Raw genomic sequence first — 20000 nt, forward strand, 5'->3', positions numbered from 1 at the left:
CGTGCCCAAAACAAATTCAAGGAATGCATGATATTTTAATTATAGTTGAACTATTAAATAAATAACTAAATAATACTTAATACTGATTTTCTCGATGTCGATTTGTATCGATATCGAGATAAATGTACGCTATACTAGTAGCGAAAGATAACGTTTCACGAGATTATTCTTGAACAGTTCATTGGACGGCAGTTTACAGCGGATGGAAAGAGGAAGATCTTTGTTACTTCACGTTTGAGTCAAAACTGATTTCGTTATAAAGACATTGATACTTCTTAGTTTCGGATTGCAAAGGGGACTAAAGTAAATTCGGAAACGATGCGTAAAATAAAACTGGACAAAAAATGTAACCAATATGTAACCAATATTAGTATATACTAAAACAGTGGATAGCGTTGAACGCGGGCGCTGATTGGCTTGTCAGACTCCGAATATCCTGTGCTATTTACCTCCGAGCAACTCGGGAAAAAATGGCGTCCCGATTTGCATCCGTGACAAGAGAAGAAAACATCCAAATTAATTTTTTGTGCTGTATATTATCTCACTGTTTTCGTGGCTAGCGTTGGATATTTACTTCGCCGCTTCGCGGCTCGGTAAATATCCACCGCTAGCCACTTCCACTTCGGTGATTAGTTGTTAAATATTTGCATGAGTTTGTGGCATTACCCCAACGTAGACCAAGCTTTGTGTCATAGCTGGCACCTTTGTTTATCTTGTTATTGACTGCCTTGAGTGCAGATATGGCCATAAATGCACCGTGTTAGATGCACGGGGATCTTTGTAAGATCACGAATCACGAAGTGTCTCCTGGTTGTGCTGAACAATTGAAAAAAAAAACGCCTGCATTTACCTCATAGAAAACTACGTATAACTATACTGACCTGATGATACTGAATCTCTGAACCTCCGATGACTTGGATACTAGTGCACTCTTCTTCAAACTAATCTTCCGGTCGATCGTTTAAATAAACCAGTTACTGACATTACCATATCACTTATTTTTTTCCATTCAGATATTACCATTGAAGAAGAAATGCTGGATCTTGTATTCGCCCTGAGTGCCACAGCTCTGAACTCAGATGATACCTTCATGACAATGAAATCAGTCATTACTGAGATCCTCAATACCCACGGCTCGTCATCAGTGCGTTACGCCATCATCACTTTCGGAAAATACCCGAATGTTACCCTTGATATTGGTGAGGAGAGCGACCCCAGGAAGTTGAGAAAGATACTGCAGAGCCTATCCAAGAACAACGATGGAGCCGATTTGAGCAGGGCGCTCAAGAAAGCGAAGGAAATACTGCAAAACGCGTCTGTAAGTAGACCAACCGCGAAAAGGATCTTGATTGTAGCCATGGACAAGACGTCGGACAGCGACGAGATAGCTGTGGACGTTGCCGCTAAAGCGCTGGCACGTGACCGCGTGCGAGTGATTGCTGTTGCGTTTGGCAAAGAAAGTGATCCACAGGAAATGGCTAAAACAACTTTGGACGAGAATAACGTGATTGAGACCGATGATGATGATTCCGCTAAGAATATTGCAGCTGAGGTGATGGAAAAGGCCAAGAATGGTAAGCTCTTGTGATGTTAATGATGAAACGGCAACGATAGTCAATTGTATCATGTTGTTGTGTCATAAGAGTTATTCAATTCCACCTGTCGTAACAGTGAACGCCGAATCACTTAATAATGTTAATCACTTTTTAGTTTATTTAAGCCGTATGTTTATGCAACCAAGCACTAATCGGCGAGCCTACAGAACAACCTAACGGAGATCAAATTATATCAAATACACTATTCGTTTTCATAAGAGGCGAAAACCGGAGCACATCGAGAAAAACCTTTCCAGGAGAGTGAAGAACAAGAAAACTCGACCCGAATATGACAGTCACAGTCCGCGAATCCATCTTGGGTCACATCGGTGGAAAGCGAGTGCTTTCACTGGTGACCGCAAATCTTCTTCTTAAAGCTTCCACGATACTTTTTGCGCAATTCTTTGCCAGAATGTTTTTATTAAAATTTGTTCTTTCTAGAATTCTTGATCTCTGAAGACACCTAAACGTTGTTTCTTTTCATGCTTCGCTAGATTCCGCGCCACTGCTGCAGGTTGATCTTGGATTTGCGATTAGTGCTACGGATATTGGTGCAGACGAAACTTTCGAAAACATGAAGAAGATCATGAAGTACATAATCAACACCCACGGAGTCGACAGCATGAGGTACGGCATTATCCTCTTTGGGGATTCCAGCACCACTTACGTACCTTTCTCTCGAACGTTCCCTGACAAATCCGCTGTCACTACACTCCTCGATTCACTTCCACGACCTCGAGGTGAACCTGACCTGCGAAAGGCCTTCATAGAAGCGAAGGACATGTTTGACAAGGCACCCGCTCGACCCGAGGCAAAGAAAGTACTGGCTGTGATAATGGATCAGAAGTCAATCAATGATCTCAGCGAAGTGAAACAGGCAGCCAAAGTGTTGGAGGACGAGGACATTCAGATTGTGCCCATTGGTCTTGGACAAAATGTCGAAGAAAAGGAATTGGAATTCGTTACGGGCAACAAACAAAATGTCATCACAGCTGATAAGGATGGTGACCCATCTAATGTTGGTAAAGAAATCATTGACGTAATCGTGCAAGGTGAGTAATGGTTGGATCGGCAAGGGACAGATACGTCCAAAAATGCAAGTGACAGGCCATTTCCGAGTTCTTGTCTGCCTCCTCTTCAAAGCGAGTCTAAGTGCGAAGTTTATGTGGTGGTAATTAGTTCTACTTTACATATGAATGAAAACTACTTTCCACAAGAAAAACTTCGCACTTAGACTCGCTTTGAAGGGGAGGCAGGCATGAACTCGGAAACCGCCTATTAGATGCACGCGGATTTCAATAAGCGTCATGAAGTGTCCCCTTGCTCTTTTCCCGAACGTCAACGTCACTCGGGTCTCGGAATACAGACAATTGACGTCGCAAAGTGTGCCCCAAATTTCTGCTCTTCAATTAAGGATGAACTGCTACAATCTGCATTAATCCGGAGTACTTCTTTGCTTTTTTGAAATAGTGGAGATGTGACAGAGTATTTGATTTCTTGATTGGTACAATAAGCGATACGTAAAACGGACGCTTTTGAAAAGAACGATTTCCTTAAACCTCAGCTATCTTCTTCCTGTTTTAGGCCGATGTAAGTGCATTAAAGAATAGATCATTTTCGAAAATACCATAATACTCTTTGTTTGTCCCTCCAAATTTTGCATAAGCATTGTTTTTGTTTTCTCTTGGGACTTACAATTGTCCGAAGAGAAAACAAAAACAATGCTTATCCAAAGTTCGGAGGGGCAAACAAGAGTATTATGGTATTTTCGGAAATGGCCTATTTTAAATTATGAGTTTGATGTCATTTGTGGAAAACTGAATTTTAAAAAAGGGTTTATTTGAAAGGGCGCGTTACATGGCGAGCCGCAGGCCAACCACGGCAGATCCTCAACATATTTCTCTGACTTATGATAATAAGTTAACCATGTTCAGTCATACATAATTCATAGAATGGCAATAAATATCTATCGGGCTGTACATTGGTATACAGCTTACTTGTATTATGGGTTCCATTTCGCCGTCACCTTCATAAATTGTTATGAATTGTTCAAGGTTTGACTCACCTTCGATTATCAAAAGCAATGACAACGTTTCATAATCTATCTTTAGTGGACCCACCAACCATTCCAGAAATGGATCTTGTTTTCGCATTAAGTGCGAACGCCGTCAAGGACGGAGAACATTTCCAACAGATGAAAGATATCGTCCGAGCGCTGATCGACAAGTATGGAACCACGCGTCTCCAGTACGCTGTGATTACATTTGGAAATGTACCAAGGATAGCAATGTCTTTTAGTGCTGCCTCTCGAGGCGAAGAGGCATTGAGGCGCTTACTGGATTCCTTACAGAAGAGCTCTGGTGCACTGTTAGACAAGGCGCTTGAGGAATCCAAGCTTCTCTTTGAAGCGAAAGGTCGGCGCAACGCTCAAAGAGTCCTTGTGGTGATCACTGACAAGAAATCTGACAGTTCTGTGGAAGATGTCGAGAATCAAGCGAAATCATTGGAGGATAGTGATATCAAGGTTATTCCAGTGTTACTAGGGAAGGAATCCGATGTTCGTGAACTGGGTAAAACGACCCCGAACAAAGAAAACCTCATTTCTGTTGATGAAGGAGACGATCCATCAGTGACTTCTGAAATAATACTGCGAAAGGCCGTAGAAGGTAAGACCTTTTTCAACTGGTTGATCTTACTTGGGTGTCTAAGAAACGACGACAGTTACGCCGACGAAAAGGTCACTTCACATTGAAATATATACCTTATTCCAAAATGGCCGCCATTTTAGTATTCTTTTGTTTCCCTGCAAATTGGCCCTTATGGCCTCGTTCGAGGTTAAATATTCTTTTAAATTTTACGTTTGAAAGCGAAGCCATAAGGGTCAATTTGCATGAAAACAAAAGAATACTAAAATGGCGGCCATTTATGAATAAGGTGTATAACGGTGCTATATTAAGTAAGTTGCGATAGTTACGTATTGAAAGTTCTTTATGTTGTACAATGAGCGTTTTCACTCGCGTGAATGGTAGTCATATTGGATTTCTGAAACAAAAGAGAGTATTTGCGCAAGGATAGAGTTCAGTTCCCGGAGGATTAGTTTGGTACACCATCATGGCCGCCATTTCTTTGTTTTGGAACACCAAGATGGCCGCCGTGACGTCATGTGAAAACGCTCTATATGGACAACGAAAAGAAAACTATAAGAAGAATAAAGCTGTAACTGGATTTGTACCTACGGTTTTGAATTTACAATAAAGTAAGAACAAATCTTCCATCCGCACATCATCCTGTCATTTCGTTTCGCTGTAAGGAATAAGGGCAAAAAGAAGATAGAGATGTGGTCATTCAACAGTCCGAATTATTATTGCACTGTATTTTCATTGGGCGTGAAAAAAGTTTCGTTTTGTTCAGTTTGCATATCAGCAAGTCCTCTGGTCTTTTGTCTGGACATTCGCTAAAATGTTTTATATCTCACTCCGGCTCTTTTCCATTTACGCTTTTATTTCAGCTGTTCCGAAGATACCTGAAATGAATTTAATATTTGCCATCAGCGCCAGAGCGGTGGATGACGCTACGAATTTCGAGAAGATGAAGCAAGTCATTCGAGCGATCGTACAGAAGTTTGGCTCCAACAAAATCCACTATGGTGTGATAACATTTGGAGACCCATTTAAAACTGAACTGCCACTGGAACAACAACAGCCGCCTACCGATGAAGACTTAGAGAACTTTATAAGTATGATACTGAAAGTTTTTAGTTTTGTTTATATTTCAACAGTTTGAACAGTCTGTTTTAAAGATTTCAAAGTGGTAAGGGTTTTCGATTGAAATCACGATGTTGTTTAAGTGGAAGGCTTAAGCAATCGACATGACATGATTGCCTTCATCTATAGCGGATATCCCTAGATTAAAATCCTAATGAAGAAACATCTAGATCCCCCTGCTGTAATTTTATCGTATTTTATTTTAATTTTATTCGGTCATTAAATCGGAATAAAGACTATCTGGTGTAAACCAGAGCTTCGTGCTTCCGGCAAAGGACAGGTGAATCAATGGCGTATTTTTTGTCGTAGATGACTTAATCCGGTTGTGCATCAACCAATGAAAGACGATACTAAATTGCCCCTCTTTTCTCGAGTATTCAGTTGCTCTAACTCCTTTTAAACGTACATTTATAAAAGGAGATGAATACAATTTTGTCGCGCATGCCTTTTTGTCCTTTCAGAAAATATTCCGAAGAACGGCCCCTCTGCTGCCTTGGATCAAGTGCTTGGAGAAGCCTCGAGGCTTTTCATTGCTGCAGCCGAGTCTCGTCCCAATGCTAAGAAAGTACTGGTAGTAATAACAGACCAGATGTCCGACAGTGACGGGAACGACTTGAAAAGGGAGGCCTTCGTATTGCAGTCACAAGAAATCAAGGTTATCGGGGTTGCTCTGGGAGACGAATCGGACAAAGACGAGCTCGATATATTGACCCCTGAACAGGGTGAGGTTATTGAGGCGAACAGTACGGATGGCGTTAAGAAAATGGCTGAAGAAATTATGAAGAGCGCTCTTGAAAGTGAGTATTATTAGGTGTAATGGCTGGTAACACACAGTTTATTATATAACTGAATTTAGTGGTATACCGAGTGGTAGATCAGTATTTTGTCGCAGTATCATTTTTACATTTTCTATATATATAGATTTTATTTCTGGTCTTTTTGCCTGAGTATTTCTTTGTATTGAAATAACTTGGCCTTGTTTTAATTACTATGGATACAAATAAACAACTGGCTGTAAGCTTATGTAGTCAAGCTCAAACCTTATAGTTTTTGAAGTCACTGAATAAAGCATCTTTTGTTGTACTGCGAGGATTTTATACAATAAAGAGAAAGTTACATGGTCGCTTGGGGATACGAAATTTCTCTTCTCGTGTTGAAAAATATTGCACTCGTTTGCTGCGCTCACTCGTGAAATCTTTTTCAAACACTCGGAGAGAAATTTCGCATCTCCGCGCGGTCAGACCAATCCGGAATTGCGCAGGGAACTGGGGCGAGTTTCAAATTTGAACCAATCGATAAATTGACATCATCACACGAAAGATAACATTGAAATTGGCCATCTGTCCAAGTTTGATGCTCGTAGGTCAAACTAAAACCAAGTTACAGACCTTAAAAACTTTTAAGAGTTTAAATGGTTTTGGGGGACGCAGCCTCAAAATTAGAGACGTTTGTATGGATTTTTAACAATGTTTTAAGGTCCGTAACGTGGTCTCTGTTCGACCTAAAAGCATCAAACTTGGACAGCACAGATGGCCAATCTCCATGTTATCTTTCATGAGATGGTGTCAATTTATCGATGGCTTCAAATTTGAAACTCGCCCTAGTTTCCTGCGCAATTCCGGAATGGCCTATGATAATAATGACGTTAACGATCTCATTCCGATCACAATGTTAAACGATAATGTGGAGCTTACGCAAAGATGACGACCACTGCTACGAGAACACCACAAAACAATAGCTCTTCACGGCCCGCACGTGTGCTTTACATTTTTGTAAATTTCTGTGGCCTTCTCGTCCTGATAATCATGTTAAGGACGTTCGCGCTAATTGTTTGTGCGCAACGTTACTGCGCAGGTAACGCGACTGTAATATGTCACGCATTACTTCGAGCATTAGTGAAGTTGGGGTTTTAAAACCTTTGCAAAAACCGTGGACGATAAGTCTTGCACAGCGTTGGATCAGAGAAGATCGTGATCAGTGAAAATTGATTTAAAATATTTATGAAAGTCAAGTAGACTACTGCACGACTGATATTCGCGAGGTTTTATCAGTCGTGCACTAGTCTACTTGACTTTCATACAAGTTTTTCAAGCATCAGTCAAAATAACATGGCGACAAAAACGCCGAGGAAAAAATTCCAGGCCGGCAAAAGAACGGCACATTTATTTCCAAATCATCATGAAACTTCAAAGAGAAGTGAGCGGGAGGATGGAAAAGCTCTGGAAAAGGTAGCTGATCGAGTAGACTAGTGGCTGAAAGTTTGGAAAACTCGAGGACGAACCGTTGCGTAAATTTAATGGGGCTGTTTCTTTTTAATGTTTTTATTACCCTACGAACTTAAGTTCAAAGTGAATGCATGTTTTTAAAGTTCTTTTCCTTTACTTTCGTGAAAATTGAGCAGTATTTTCGTCCTCGCCCGCTCGAATAGTGCGGACCTGCGTGGAAACAATCAGCGATTGAATTTCACAAAAAACACACTCCAGAGGATGAGCATGACGGCAATGGAGAGATATTATACAAAACACCAACCAAATGAAGATGACCCCTGCTTAAAACTTCGTTGCTATGCTCGAGAAAGGTTTTTTTCGGTAAAAACCTTTCATCTCTTCAACGATCGATCCTCTCTTGGGTTCCAGTCCTTGCCCGACAGGTCACGCAAAAGCGTGACAAACGAACTTTTCCAAGAGCTTTGCAAAATCACATCGATTTTACTCGTTCAGATCATCGGTGACCCCTATTTTTTTAATCATGAATCACTTACTTTACTTACTATGTACAAAATATGATGAAATGAAAAAATTCTCACCGTAAGAAGTTATCTTTTTTTAACATTTTCTTTCCTCGTGGCATCGAATTCTGGTAGTGTTGCAACGGATAGAGCTTACGAAAACGCTCGTCGAGGATAAACTCTACTGTTTACCACATCCCTAGCGGCATACAATTATCTAAAAATCTCACTCCTAAAAACCTATGCACGGAAACTTTCACTCCAACAGTTTATTTTTATGATTTTCGATGGATAAGCACATGAGACTACATCTCGCTATTATGACCGATTTCTCGAAATTAACGCATTTTTCCACTGCCATTTTCTCCGAAACAAAGTCGGTGACCCCCATTTTTTTTTTCATTTTTGGAGTAAGTACTTTATGACCTAACTCTAGGCGAGAAATGAAGAAAATCTCACCGTAGGAAGATTTTGGCGCGAACGTCCTTAAATGACTCAATATGAGGTTATGTGGTGAACGCGAACGCGCGACCAAAAAAATTCAGTTTTCATTCCCGACATCCACACCGCCCATACTGATTTTATCCTCTATTTCGGTACACTTTTTCCAAGCCGAACAATTTGTAGAATAGCGCAACGTTAATTTTTTTTAGATGACTATCTCGTGGCGGTTGTCGTTGTCGTTTCTTAAACTCCTAGATGATGGCGCGGAGAATGACGTTACCCAAAGGCGATGACGATAGCGAAAACATGATGACGATGATGACGTCATTGATGACCATGATGACGAAAACTACAATGATGATGATGATGATGATGATATTAATAATTCTGTTTTGTTTTTGTTTTTTTTTGCCAGGTTATCCCGATTCACCTGAGTTAGATGTAGCTTTTGCCCTCAACACTGCTGGCACGGACGCCAACAGAACCTTCCAAGCAATAATAGACTCACTGAATAGCATCATAAACAAGTTCAATCCAGAAAAACTACGCTACAGTATCATCACCTTTGGTGAATCCGCAACTGCTGATATCTCCTTCTCAGAAGACCCCCAGGATGTGAAGAAACTCACCAAAGTTCTCGAAAAACTACCACAGCCTTCGGGATTACCAGATCTCAAAAAGCTGCTAGAAAAAGCGAAGAAAGTTTTGGAGGATGGTTCCGGAAGATCGAGGGCGAACAAGGTTTTGGTTGTTGTAACTGATGCGAAATCGCCCACAACATCATTAGAGATCAAAGAAGCTGTTAAACCTTTGATGGAAGGCGGGGTCACAGTGGTTGCAGTAGGATTTGGCGAAGAGGCTGACTCTCGGCAGTTGGAGAAGATGACAACCGACAAACAGAGCGTCTTGAATTTGAGCAACGAGACAGATCCTGAAGAAGTTGGAAATGCAATCATGAAGGCTGTAACGGAAGGTTGGTTGGTTCAATATCAACCCCAAGGGTGGCCATGGTCGGAAACAGGAAAAAAAAAGGCGAAAATAATTTCGAGAAACCGTAAATCCTCTGTTAAGCTCCTCCTCCCTTTCTAATAGGCCCCCCTTTTCAGAGTAAGAAGGTTATTTTAGTAACTTAGAAGCTTTAACTTTATTAACTTTGACATATAAAAACTAACGAGATAACAGAGAGCTTACGAAACGACGACGCCGACAGCAACGACGACGCTACAAAACAATAGGTTTAGTGAGCAAAAACAATGGCTCTGCACGCTCTGCACGTGCGTTTTACATTTTGGTACATTTCTTTGCCGTCATCTCCTAAATGACGGCGTGAAATAGCCAAATTCAAGGTTTTTCGTCGTCCTCGTTTCGTAAGCTCCCTAATGTTAAATTTCCAACGTTTCGGCGACGTCATGACGCCATTATCAAGGAGTACTAGTTAGAAATGAATATGCGAGTTAATAAAAGATATAAAATACTCCAAAATTGCAAAAAAGAAGAAGACCTTGACAAAGACTTTAGCACGTATTGAATCTGTTTGCACGTTCAGCCCTGGTCTTAACTGTTTGATGTTCAGTATTTCGTTAACGAGACAGTCCAATTTGTTCATGCATTTCTTCAACACTCTCAAGCAGCTGAGGAGGTCCTCAGACAAGGTTGAAGAAACTTGTAGCATTAACAAACTGGAATCTGCAGCAGCGCTTATTCCAATCATAATTTACTTTCTTTAGAGCGACAGACTCCTTGAGGAAATGTGTTTTAAAAAGTAAAGAAACGTTTAGTAATAGACTGCATTCGTATTCTCAGTATTGGACTGGAACTAGCTTGCAATGGAGGCTAATGCATTAGCCTCCATTGCAAGCTAGTTCCAGTCTAATGCTGAGAATACGAATATGATCTATGGAACATGGTTTTGAGCTTAAATCTTTTGGTGCCGTCAGTAATAGAAAGAAACAGTTTTGGACTTTTACTTCGTGTAGAAGACGCACATGACGTAACAATAGCTTTAGGGATCTTAAGGGATTTAGAATTCTGATTAGGTATTGTTTCACGATTTTTGTTCTATTGTTTTACGTCATGTGTGTCTTCTACACGAAGTAAAAGCCCAGTTTTGGTGAACGTAGAAGGGTTTAAGGAACCCAACTGGAAAGAGGATACCAGTCAGCTGTTTTTGAAAATATAGTATTTAAGTGGTCCTTCTTAAATTTTGGGTTTACCTACAATGGAGGATAAAATTCTTGGGACATTGTGCGACATGAAGATAAACATATTTCAATCCCTCCTCCTCCTCCCCCCTCCCCCCCCCCCATACAAAGTTGAATTTTCTGCGCAGTACCTCCCAAACTGGCTGTATTTTTTAAAAACATTGTAGGAGAGGGATGGGGGACCGTGAACACCCCCCTTAGTTATTACGAAATAGGTTCTTCTCGCTCGATTTACACAAACGATGTTTTTTTTCCGTATTTCCGAAACGTTTTTGTCGACTGTCGGAACGAAATTGTTCCCCATAGACCCATATCACTCAATGTCCAAACAAAAGATTTTGCCTGTCGAACCTCTCATTCAGTGTGAGGCTGGACGGGCAAAGACAATGCAAAGACAAAGCCTTTATTCCCCACGGACTCCAAAATAGCCGCAGAGTGATAAAGGTGAATTGTAGTTCTTTGAAAACAAAATTTACCACCCTAAGCAGAACAATTCTCAGTGAGATTTGTATAGAATTTATCACGACTCGCTTACAGCTCTCCTTTGTAAGTGCCCATAAAGATTTTTTGTAGCAGTCACCCAAAGGATTCATTTCAAAGAATTTGCACGTGGATTCGTTTTGAAAACGAGACTCCCATAAGCTTGGAAACGGCTAAATATTTGCCTTATGCAAGGGTTAATTAAGATCCAGGTTCGTGTACCTCGGGTCGCAACAGGCTTTCTTAATTGGTTTGCTGTGGAAAGATGTGTTAACGTCGTGTAAACATTACTTTCCTGGTATTGATTCCTTCATTTTCCCTTGCAGCCATCCCTCAGGTTCTCGACCTAGACTTAGCATTTGCTATCAGTGCAAACGCTCCCTTGAATTCTGAGGAAAACTTCGGAAAGTTGAAAGACATCATGGACTGGGTAGTAAATAAGCATGGAGTTGGAAAAATCCAATATGCCGTTGTCGTGTTTGGGGACACCCCTGACGTCAAGATCAGCTTCGCTCAACCAATCAACGATGAGCAGCTGAGGCTCATTATACAGAACTCCACTGTCAATAAACAAGGATCAAATGTTGTACAAGCGCTGGTCACTGTGAAAGACCTTTTCAAGTTCTCTCCCCGGCCTGAAGCGAAACGAGTCTTGGTTCTTGTGACGGACAAAGGATCCGGCGGTACTATTGATGACATCAGAAATTCTGCAAAGGATCTGTGGTCATCTGGCATCAAAGTAATTCCTGTGGCCTTTGGACGAGACGCAGATCCAGATGAAATCAAGGTAACATCTTCAGAGGAAAAGAACTTGATAGACGTTCCAGACACTAACAACCCTGATGCAGTGGCTGAGGAAATTATGCAGAAATGTCTGGAAGGTAAGGAACTTTCAACACCAAAAGAGTTTGCACGGATTTGGGTAATGACTCCGTTAAAACGCTGCGCGTCTTTTCAGCTGCGAACTTATAGCATGGATATTTTTTTGCAATATGTGGCCGAGAATTTTGGTCCGTAGCTGAGATTCCAGTATTCCTGTGGTCGGTCAAATCCGGTCTCAGGTTAAATTCGATTCCGTTGGAGACCCTCATTTTACCTAGGTTGGATATGCACTTTACCTAATAGGCCATTTCCGAGTTCATGTCTGCCTCCTCTTCAAAGAGAGTCTAAGTGCGAAGTCTTTCTTATTAAAATTAGTTTTCATTCATGTGTAAAGTAGAACTAATTACCATCACAAAAACTTCGCACTTAAACTCGCTTTGAAGAAGAGACAGACATGAACTCGGAAATGGCCCATTGAAATCAGCTATCAACCCCCACCCCCCCCCCCCCCCCCCCCCCATCAAAAAAAAAAAAAGTTCTCAAGTTCTGTCTTACGCATCTCAAGACATCTTCACGTTTCGTATTTATCTTACCGGTTTCTGTATTTATACACTAACAACATAGTAAGAAAACAAAGAACTGTACTATGCACTTACCGTTATTCGAACTCCGACCCTCCAGATCGATAGTTCTGTGTCTTCACCACTACACTACAACGACAAACATGCTCAACCCAATACATTGCTTTTCATTATTGACTAATCTACAACAAGTCAATTGAACTTTTCTCTAGGCTTAATTTATAGGCTCCAAAAAAAGTGTCTTAAATTCATCTGGGTGCGTATTCAACGTGGGTAAAATGAAGATCATCAATTTGACATAAGTAAAAACGGATTCAACCTGAGAACGGATTTTACCGGCAACATTCCCACCCCTTCCGTCTTAGACGTCCATGACATATGTATAACAGTGATACTTTAGAAGTGGAAAGAAGCAAACAATTTCAAGACGTCTTTTAAAGGGTTTGGTAACGAAAAGAGTAGTAATGCAGTTATTTTCGATGTCACTGTGTACCATTTTATTTTATTTGTTGAGTTCATCTAAATAGAAAACTAGTTACCCAACTGTTATCCCCATATCCTAAAGCTTGTCTCGTATGTCCTAACTTTACTATTCAGCTCAAGTGTGTTGCAGCAGGACTTGTTAATACCCTCTATCATAGTTAATATATGTAGAGATAGTTAGGAAACTCGACAAGTTTATTTGTTTTATGTTTTTGTTCGCTGTTTTGGCCCCGACCATGCGCAAACCACACCTTTTTTTCTGAAAGAGAGCTGATCAAAGTTTTCGATTAATTTGTTCAAAACACAGTTGTGAGCCGAAGGCAAAAAGTTGTGCATGGTCGCGGTCAAGGTGACATGACGCACGATGTCACTGTTCTCGCTTTTGAAGTTTTCGGGATTTCATAACCAGTCCGTCTATATGAACTATGTCTCTATCTTCTAGATTTCAATGTGCCAAAAACCGATATTGCCTTCGCCATAAGTGCTTCAGCCTTCAAGACACAAGTAAACTTCAAAAAGATGAAAGACGCTGTTAAAGTTTTCATCGACAGATTTGGCATTCACGGAAGAGTGCACTACAGTTTATTAACGTTCGGTGATCCTCCTAAAGTGCATCTTAACTTCAGCGCCAAATCCAACAGCTCGGTTGCATTGAAAGCTTTGATTGAAGGTGTTCCAAAACCCGATGCAGGAGTTGCGTTGGCTGAAGCGCTCCAACACGCTAAAATGTTATTCACCGCCTCGGCTGGTGGTAGGACTGATGCAAAGAAGATTTTAGTAGTGATGACTGATAAAGAGTCAGACAGTGGCAGCCAGGATGTCGAGGAAGCAGCTCAAGGATTAGCCGATGAAGGAATACGCGTCATTGCAGTGGCTTTCGGGGATGAAGACAATTTGAACGAAATAGAGTCCATTGCGGACATAAAAGAGGATGCTTTTAAGCCAAATGTCACTGATTCATCCAGAGACGTCGCAAATAATGTCATCGACAATATGCTTAACGGTGAGTCAAGTTAATACGCCACTCCCGTTCTGACTCTTTTGTACATCTGAGACTTACAGCTTGAGTTGATCAGTCTGGAATAATCCAGCAGGATGGAAGCAATTGGAATCGGACTCGGCGGCTGATTCCATCTGCCGAGCTGCTTATACCGCTTTCAATATTTTTTTAAAAGATTTCAATTATTTTTTTACTGTACATTGTTTGAAATAAATCAAGCTACAAAAGTACTATTACTTCTTCTCGAATGAGGATTTTATACTGTGAGTTGAGATAAGCATTAGCGTCCTTGGCCAGTAATGCATAGCGCGCCTCTCTCGCAGTTTTGTGGTTTCTTCAATAGGCCACTTTGAAAAATATCATAACACTCTTTGTTTGTCCGCCCAAATTTTGCATAAGCATTGTTTCCGGTTTCTGTGGTGCCAAGACAAAAAAGCAATGCTTAAGCAAAATTTTGGGGGGACAAACAAAGAGTATTATGGTATTTTTTAAGTGGCCTATTAACTGGATCTTAGCTAATGAGTGACAGATAGTGATTGCAATACATACCGGTATTAATCATTTACAAGTACTGTCACTGTTTGATATAAATGAAGTATTTTCTTACATCAAAATGGCAAAGTAGCAAGTAAAATTTCTGGTCTTTCCAAAAATTGATCTGTATGGCATTCTGGTTTAAAATGGACCTAAATCTTCTCTTTTCCGTGCTGAATTTTTTATGTCAACCTTTTTATCGCATCCCCCGTTAACCAAACTATAAAATATTACTATTTCCAGTTAATTCCATAATCATTTGTTTTGGGTCTTGCAGACAATCTTCGAGTTCCTCGGATTGATCTAGGATTTGTCGTGAGTGCTACAGCCGCCTCTGCTCCAGACACTCTTCAGCGCATAAAGAATACCATCAATACCATAGTTGAAGAATATGGAATCTCCAACCGACTCCGCTATGGACTGATAGTATTCGGAAGCGAAGCAAGCGTAAAACTTAGATTCGGCGAGGAAACCGCTGATCTGGACACGTTCAAGGCTAAAATAGCTTCAGCCCGACAGCCAAGTGGAGAGCCGGACTTGCAAAAAGCCTTGGAGGAGGCCAGCAAACTGTTTGAATCTGAACCAAGGCGTCCTGATGCCAAAAAAGTTCTGGTTGTGATAAGCGACAAAAGATCTTCGAGTAGCCCAGAGAGTGTTAAGAGTGATGTTATGCTTTTGGAGGAGCAAGACGTCACAATTGTACCTGTTGCAGTTGGTACATCCGCTGATCTCAATGAATTAGAGACAATCACGTCCAACAGAGGATATTTACTTAAAAAAGAAAGGGAGTTGGACCCCGACACAACAGCAGAAGAGATAATGGAAAAGGTGTTGAAAGGTACGGTGGAGTCAGATTTTAGAAAAAAAAAAGACACTTTGTAGTAACCAGTCAAATGCCAAGTAATTCAATGAAGCTGAGTGTTGATCAATTAGCACCAGTAAACTTCATGGCAAAGAAAAACGCTGAAACGTACCTAACCAGTTCATACAAGAATAAGGGAGCAGGGCTGGCGCAGTGGTTTCAGAGCACTCGTCTCCCACCAATGTGGCCCGGGTTCGATTCCCAGACTCGGCGTCATATTATATGGGTTGAGTTTGTTGGTTCTTTACTCTGCTCCGAGAGGTTTTTCTCCGGGTTCCGGTTTTCCTTTCTGCTTAAAGTGCAACCTATGACTTGATTTGCTTTCCGTTCAGTGCGCCCAGTTAGACCCTCAGCGCTAAATGCACTTCACACGTAAATATGGTTATTCTCCTTGTATCCTATAGACCTTATTCCAAAAATGCCGTCATTTAAATATTCTTTTGTTTTTATTCAAATTAGCCCTTGATGCCTCGTTCTTGAGCTGAAAATTCAAAAGAATATTTTGCCTTGAACGAGGCATCAAGGTCTAATTTCAACCCGGCGATTAAACATTTTGGTTCACTTTGCTCTGGAAACCACTCGCCTGTCAGCCACTTTGACAATGGTATGACGCAATTTATCATCAATAAGAGGACAGACGCATACAAAACGGACGTCAATTTATTAATGAGCCCAAAAATGTAAGAAAGTAGTTTTAGTTTAGTTCATTTCTAGCCTGTAAGCTACAGATATCGAGCAAATTTTGAAGAGGAAAGGGACAAGTTAGAATAAGAAAAATTTCATGCTTTTATGAGGAAAAACCGCCTGCAGTTTGCCTTGTCACGTAAACGCCTTGCTTGATCTCTCCAATTTACTTCATCCCTATTGTACGTGTGTCGCGATGATGATGATCCACTATTTGTGAAGTAATTTTGTAACGTCACCAGAGTTGCCAAAAGTTCCAGAGATGGATGTTGCCTTTGTAATCGGCGCCAGCTCACCATACGCCAGTGAGACCTTTGCAAAGATCAAAGAGATTGTCCAAGAGGTCGTTAAGCTTTATGGAGTCCAAAGAGTGTACTACAGCGTCATACTAGTCGGCAGAGATCCCACCGTCAGAATTAATTTCAGCAAGCAGTATTCAGAAGCTGTTTTGAAAGCTACCATTGCGGCTCTTTCGAGACCCACCGATGGGTCATCTCTTCAATCAGCACTGCAAAAAGCTCAGGAGGTCTTTGCCGAGGGCGGTCGTCCAGATGCAAAGAAAGTGGTTGTTGTTATATTGGATGAGAAATCCGGAAGCAGCATTGAGGATGTTAAGAATGCTGCTGGCAAGTTGGAAGAAGATTTTATCAAAGTCATTGCTGTGGCCTTAGGCAATCTGGCTGATCCGGACGAGACAGCAGCAACAACCACAAACAAAGAGAACGTTGTAGAAGTTGATGAATTTGATGATCCCGAAGACGCTGCCGAAGAAATTACCTTGAAAATATCGAAAGGTAAGAGCTCGTATGAAAAGTAGAAAGTAGCGACTTAAAGATACGAGTGAGTTCAACAACGGCAAGACACGAGTTCTCAGTTCTTGAGCACGTGTATTAATTTTTTTTTTCTTTCAATTACGCCTTCTGAGAACAGAAAACTCTTATTGACACCGCAAATTAAAGGTTGCTGGTCAAGAACTGGGCTATTGCTGGACAGAGCAGAAACGACCTGAAAAAAAGTCATAAAACGGGATATTCTACGCGGTCCCTTAACCCAAGAGTAACCCCGGTCAACAATGCTTGACCTTTGTAACGAACATAAGCACTTGGCTTGTTAAAATATGCGTCTCCTCGACAGATTATTAGACAATGCAATAGATACTTAATTGACCGTTCCCCGTCGGGCTTTTCAGGGCCAATGAAACAATCAACGAAACAACAGAACAACAACAACAACAACTGTTAAGAATCCCAACTGGCCGGAGGCAAACCAGTTGGCTATTCACAAGTGCAGCTGGGAAGTTGAACCAGGGACTACCAGGAACAAATTCAGCGAGTGGTCAGAGCGGGTCTTGAACCCGGGATCTCCGGATCTCAAGGCAAGCGCCCTTACCACTGGGCCACACTGCCTCCACGACAAGGCCGGGTTGTGGCATTTCATGCGAAAAAAATGGAATCAGATTGTCTCAGGGTGCAGTTTGGTGAATATGTCCCGTTTTTCAGTCGAAAAGTTTCAGTGGTCGCTATTAACTGCTTTTCTCATTTCAGATACGCCCGTGATCCCAATGGTTGACTTGGGATTTGCTATCAGTGCAACGGCGACAAAAGCCAAAGAGCACTTTACGAAGATGAGAGCAGTGATTAAGATGTTTTTTGACAAGTACGGATTCCACAGAGTGGCGTATAGTGTCTTAACGTTTGGGTCATCACCAACGATTCGACTTACCTTTAATTCTCCATTTAGCGCCGAATCTTCATTTCTAGCGAGGTACGTGGACAGTATCCCGCAAAATCCGGGAACAGCGAACCTTGACAAAGCCTTGCGTGGTGCGAGAGATCTCTTCAAGGCTTCTAACGGTGCCAGGCCCAATGCTTTGAAAGTTTTAGTCGTGATAACAGACAAAAAGTCGAATAGCACGGTCCAAGGTGTGAAGAATTCAGCGGATATACTCGATGACATGGGAATCCGCGTGATTGGTGTCGCCCTGGGAAACGAAGGTGATGGTGAACTTAATCACGTCACTGACGTCAGTGGTGACGTCATTAACACTACTGCTTCCACTTCGCCTGCCAAGATTGTTGAAGAAGTCATGGATCGCATCCTCGATAGTAAGTCTGTTATTTTTTTTATCACATTTGATTTGTGAGAATTTTTTTTTCACGATGGTACTGAAAGACATGGTACGTGTTAACCCTTGTTGAATCCACATCACTTAATTTATAAAGTAATTTATAAAAATTGCAATGCCATGTAACGATCTATGCATTACGTTGGATCAACACAAACAATGATCAAACACGTTCACGAGGGTGTTATCTTCATAATTAAACTACGGTCGGCCAAACCTACAAAAGCATGATCAGCGCTCGAACTAGAAAGCAGACGCAGACAGCTGTTTCGGGCTTGTTGGCCCTTGTCAGTGCGCCGTAGTTAAACTTGAACACAATGAGCTTCAGTGACACTTCACCTACTGTCAGATGTGTCGCTAGTCATTCTAGAAAGAGCTATAAAATCGGTTTGCTGAATGAAAGTAAGATATTTATTTTTCGCTGTTGACTCGTGGATAGTCGGAAAAAAATCCGAGTGCTCGTTTGCAGAGGTCGAAGCTACGAGCTTCCGAGTACTAGTTCGGATGCTCTTCCACTGAGCTGTAGGAGACAATAGGAGACTCGTGGGAGCTAGGACTCGTGGATACTCGGAAAAATCCGAATGCTCCTTTGCACGAGTCGAACCTACGACCTTCCGATTACTACTTCGGATGCTCTGCCACTAAGCTATAAAAGACTTGTGGGCGCCGTCAGACCGTTAAACTAGGTTCATGTGACAAAAGGTGGCGGCGGAAGGTCTTTAGTTGGACTCCAAAGGAGCACTAGCTCGGATTTTTTTCGAGTACCCCGAATCAACATCGAAAAACGGCCGAATAACTCGTCTAAGACCAATTAACCGTCTTTATTATATACTCAACAAAATATCTTGTTTCTGAATATAGGTTATGGAGTGCAATCCAGGTTATAGAGTGCAATACGGAAAGTTGCTATGGAAACACGGGGGAAGAGCCAAATTTAAACACCAAAGTGAAAAAAAAAATGGCTGACAGTCGGTTTTTCTTTGTCAAACCAAAACATCGTTGAGCAACTTAAAGAAAATGCGAAAAACAAAAACACGTTGAAAGCTACACAGACCTGGTTGAATGTCTAGAAAACATGGGCGACTGAAAGAAAACTAAACCCAAAACGGAAAAATACGTGCGCGAACAAAGTAGCGCGTTTGAGTAATTTTGTTGAGAATATAATAATAAAAATCGTATGATCCTGCTCGTGCATTTCGTGATTTATGGGCACGAGTGATGTTTTGAAAGTTCTCAAATTTTGTTGCAAAATGGACGCTATTGTTAATACGATTCGTCTAAATATCAATTCGGTGTTTAGACGAATTATGGACCAAATTTCGTCTGCAGCTGATTATACGTCTGTAAGACGCGCTAACAGACGAATCAACTGAGGACGAATTTTGGTCTATAGTTTGTCTCAACACCGGATTTATGTCTGGACGAATTATGAAGGAAAGAACCCTCTTAGACGAATAATTCGTCTTAGACGAGTTGTTCGTCTCTAGAATAAATTCTTCCATTAATGGACGTAGTGCATCCTGATTGGTTCTGGTAGCTGAATGGCATAAGCTCAGCTGATTTAAAATATGGCGGGCAAAAGATGAGGTATACTTCATTGCAAAGGCGTTATAGTTGTGTGACGCACGTCGGATGTCATCGGTTCCCAAGAGAAAGCAGGTCGGGACATCGCCTGGAAGAGGAGGAGGAAGTGATAC

The 20000-nt window shown here is 41.3% G+C and overlaps 1 protein-coding gene across 1 annotated transcript in view; it reads left to right on the forward strand.

Moving 5' to 3' along the window:
- The window catches only part of LOC137996199 (uncharacterized), a 260410-nt gene that overhangs the window by 121168 nt on the left and 119242 nt on the right, over positions 1-20000 (forward strand). Inside the window, exons 74-84 of the mRNA XM_068841623.1 lie at positions 1014-1574; positions 2090-2647; positions 3707-4261; positions 5104-5331; positions 5821-6156; positions 8947-9504; positions 11539-12093; positions 13541-14101; positions 14910-15470; positions 16421-16972; positions 17723-18283. Of these exons, the coding sequence (XP_068697724.1) occupies positions 1014-1574; positions 2090-2647; positions 3707-4261; positions 5104-5331; positions 5821-6156; positions 8947-9504; positions 11539-12093; positions 13541-14101; positions 14910-15470; positions 16421-16972; positions 17723-18283 (5586 nt within the window). The remainder of the gene's footprint in view (positions 1-1013; positions 1575-2089; positions 2648-3706; positions 4262-5103; positions 5332-5820; positions 6157-8946; positions 9505-11538; positions 12094-13540; positions 14102-14909; positions 15471-16420; positions 16973-17722; positions 18284-20000) is intronic.

The sequence above is a fragment of the Montipora foliosa genome, chromosome 3 (genome assembly GCF_036669935.1).
Source record: "Montipora foliosa isolate CH-2021 chromosome 3, ASM3666993v2, whole genome shotgun sequence".
Lineage (NCBI taxonomy): Eukaryota > Metazoa > Cnidaria > Anthozoa > Scleractinia > Acroporidae > Montipora > Montipora foliosa.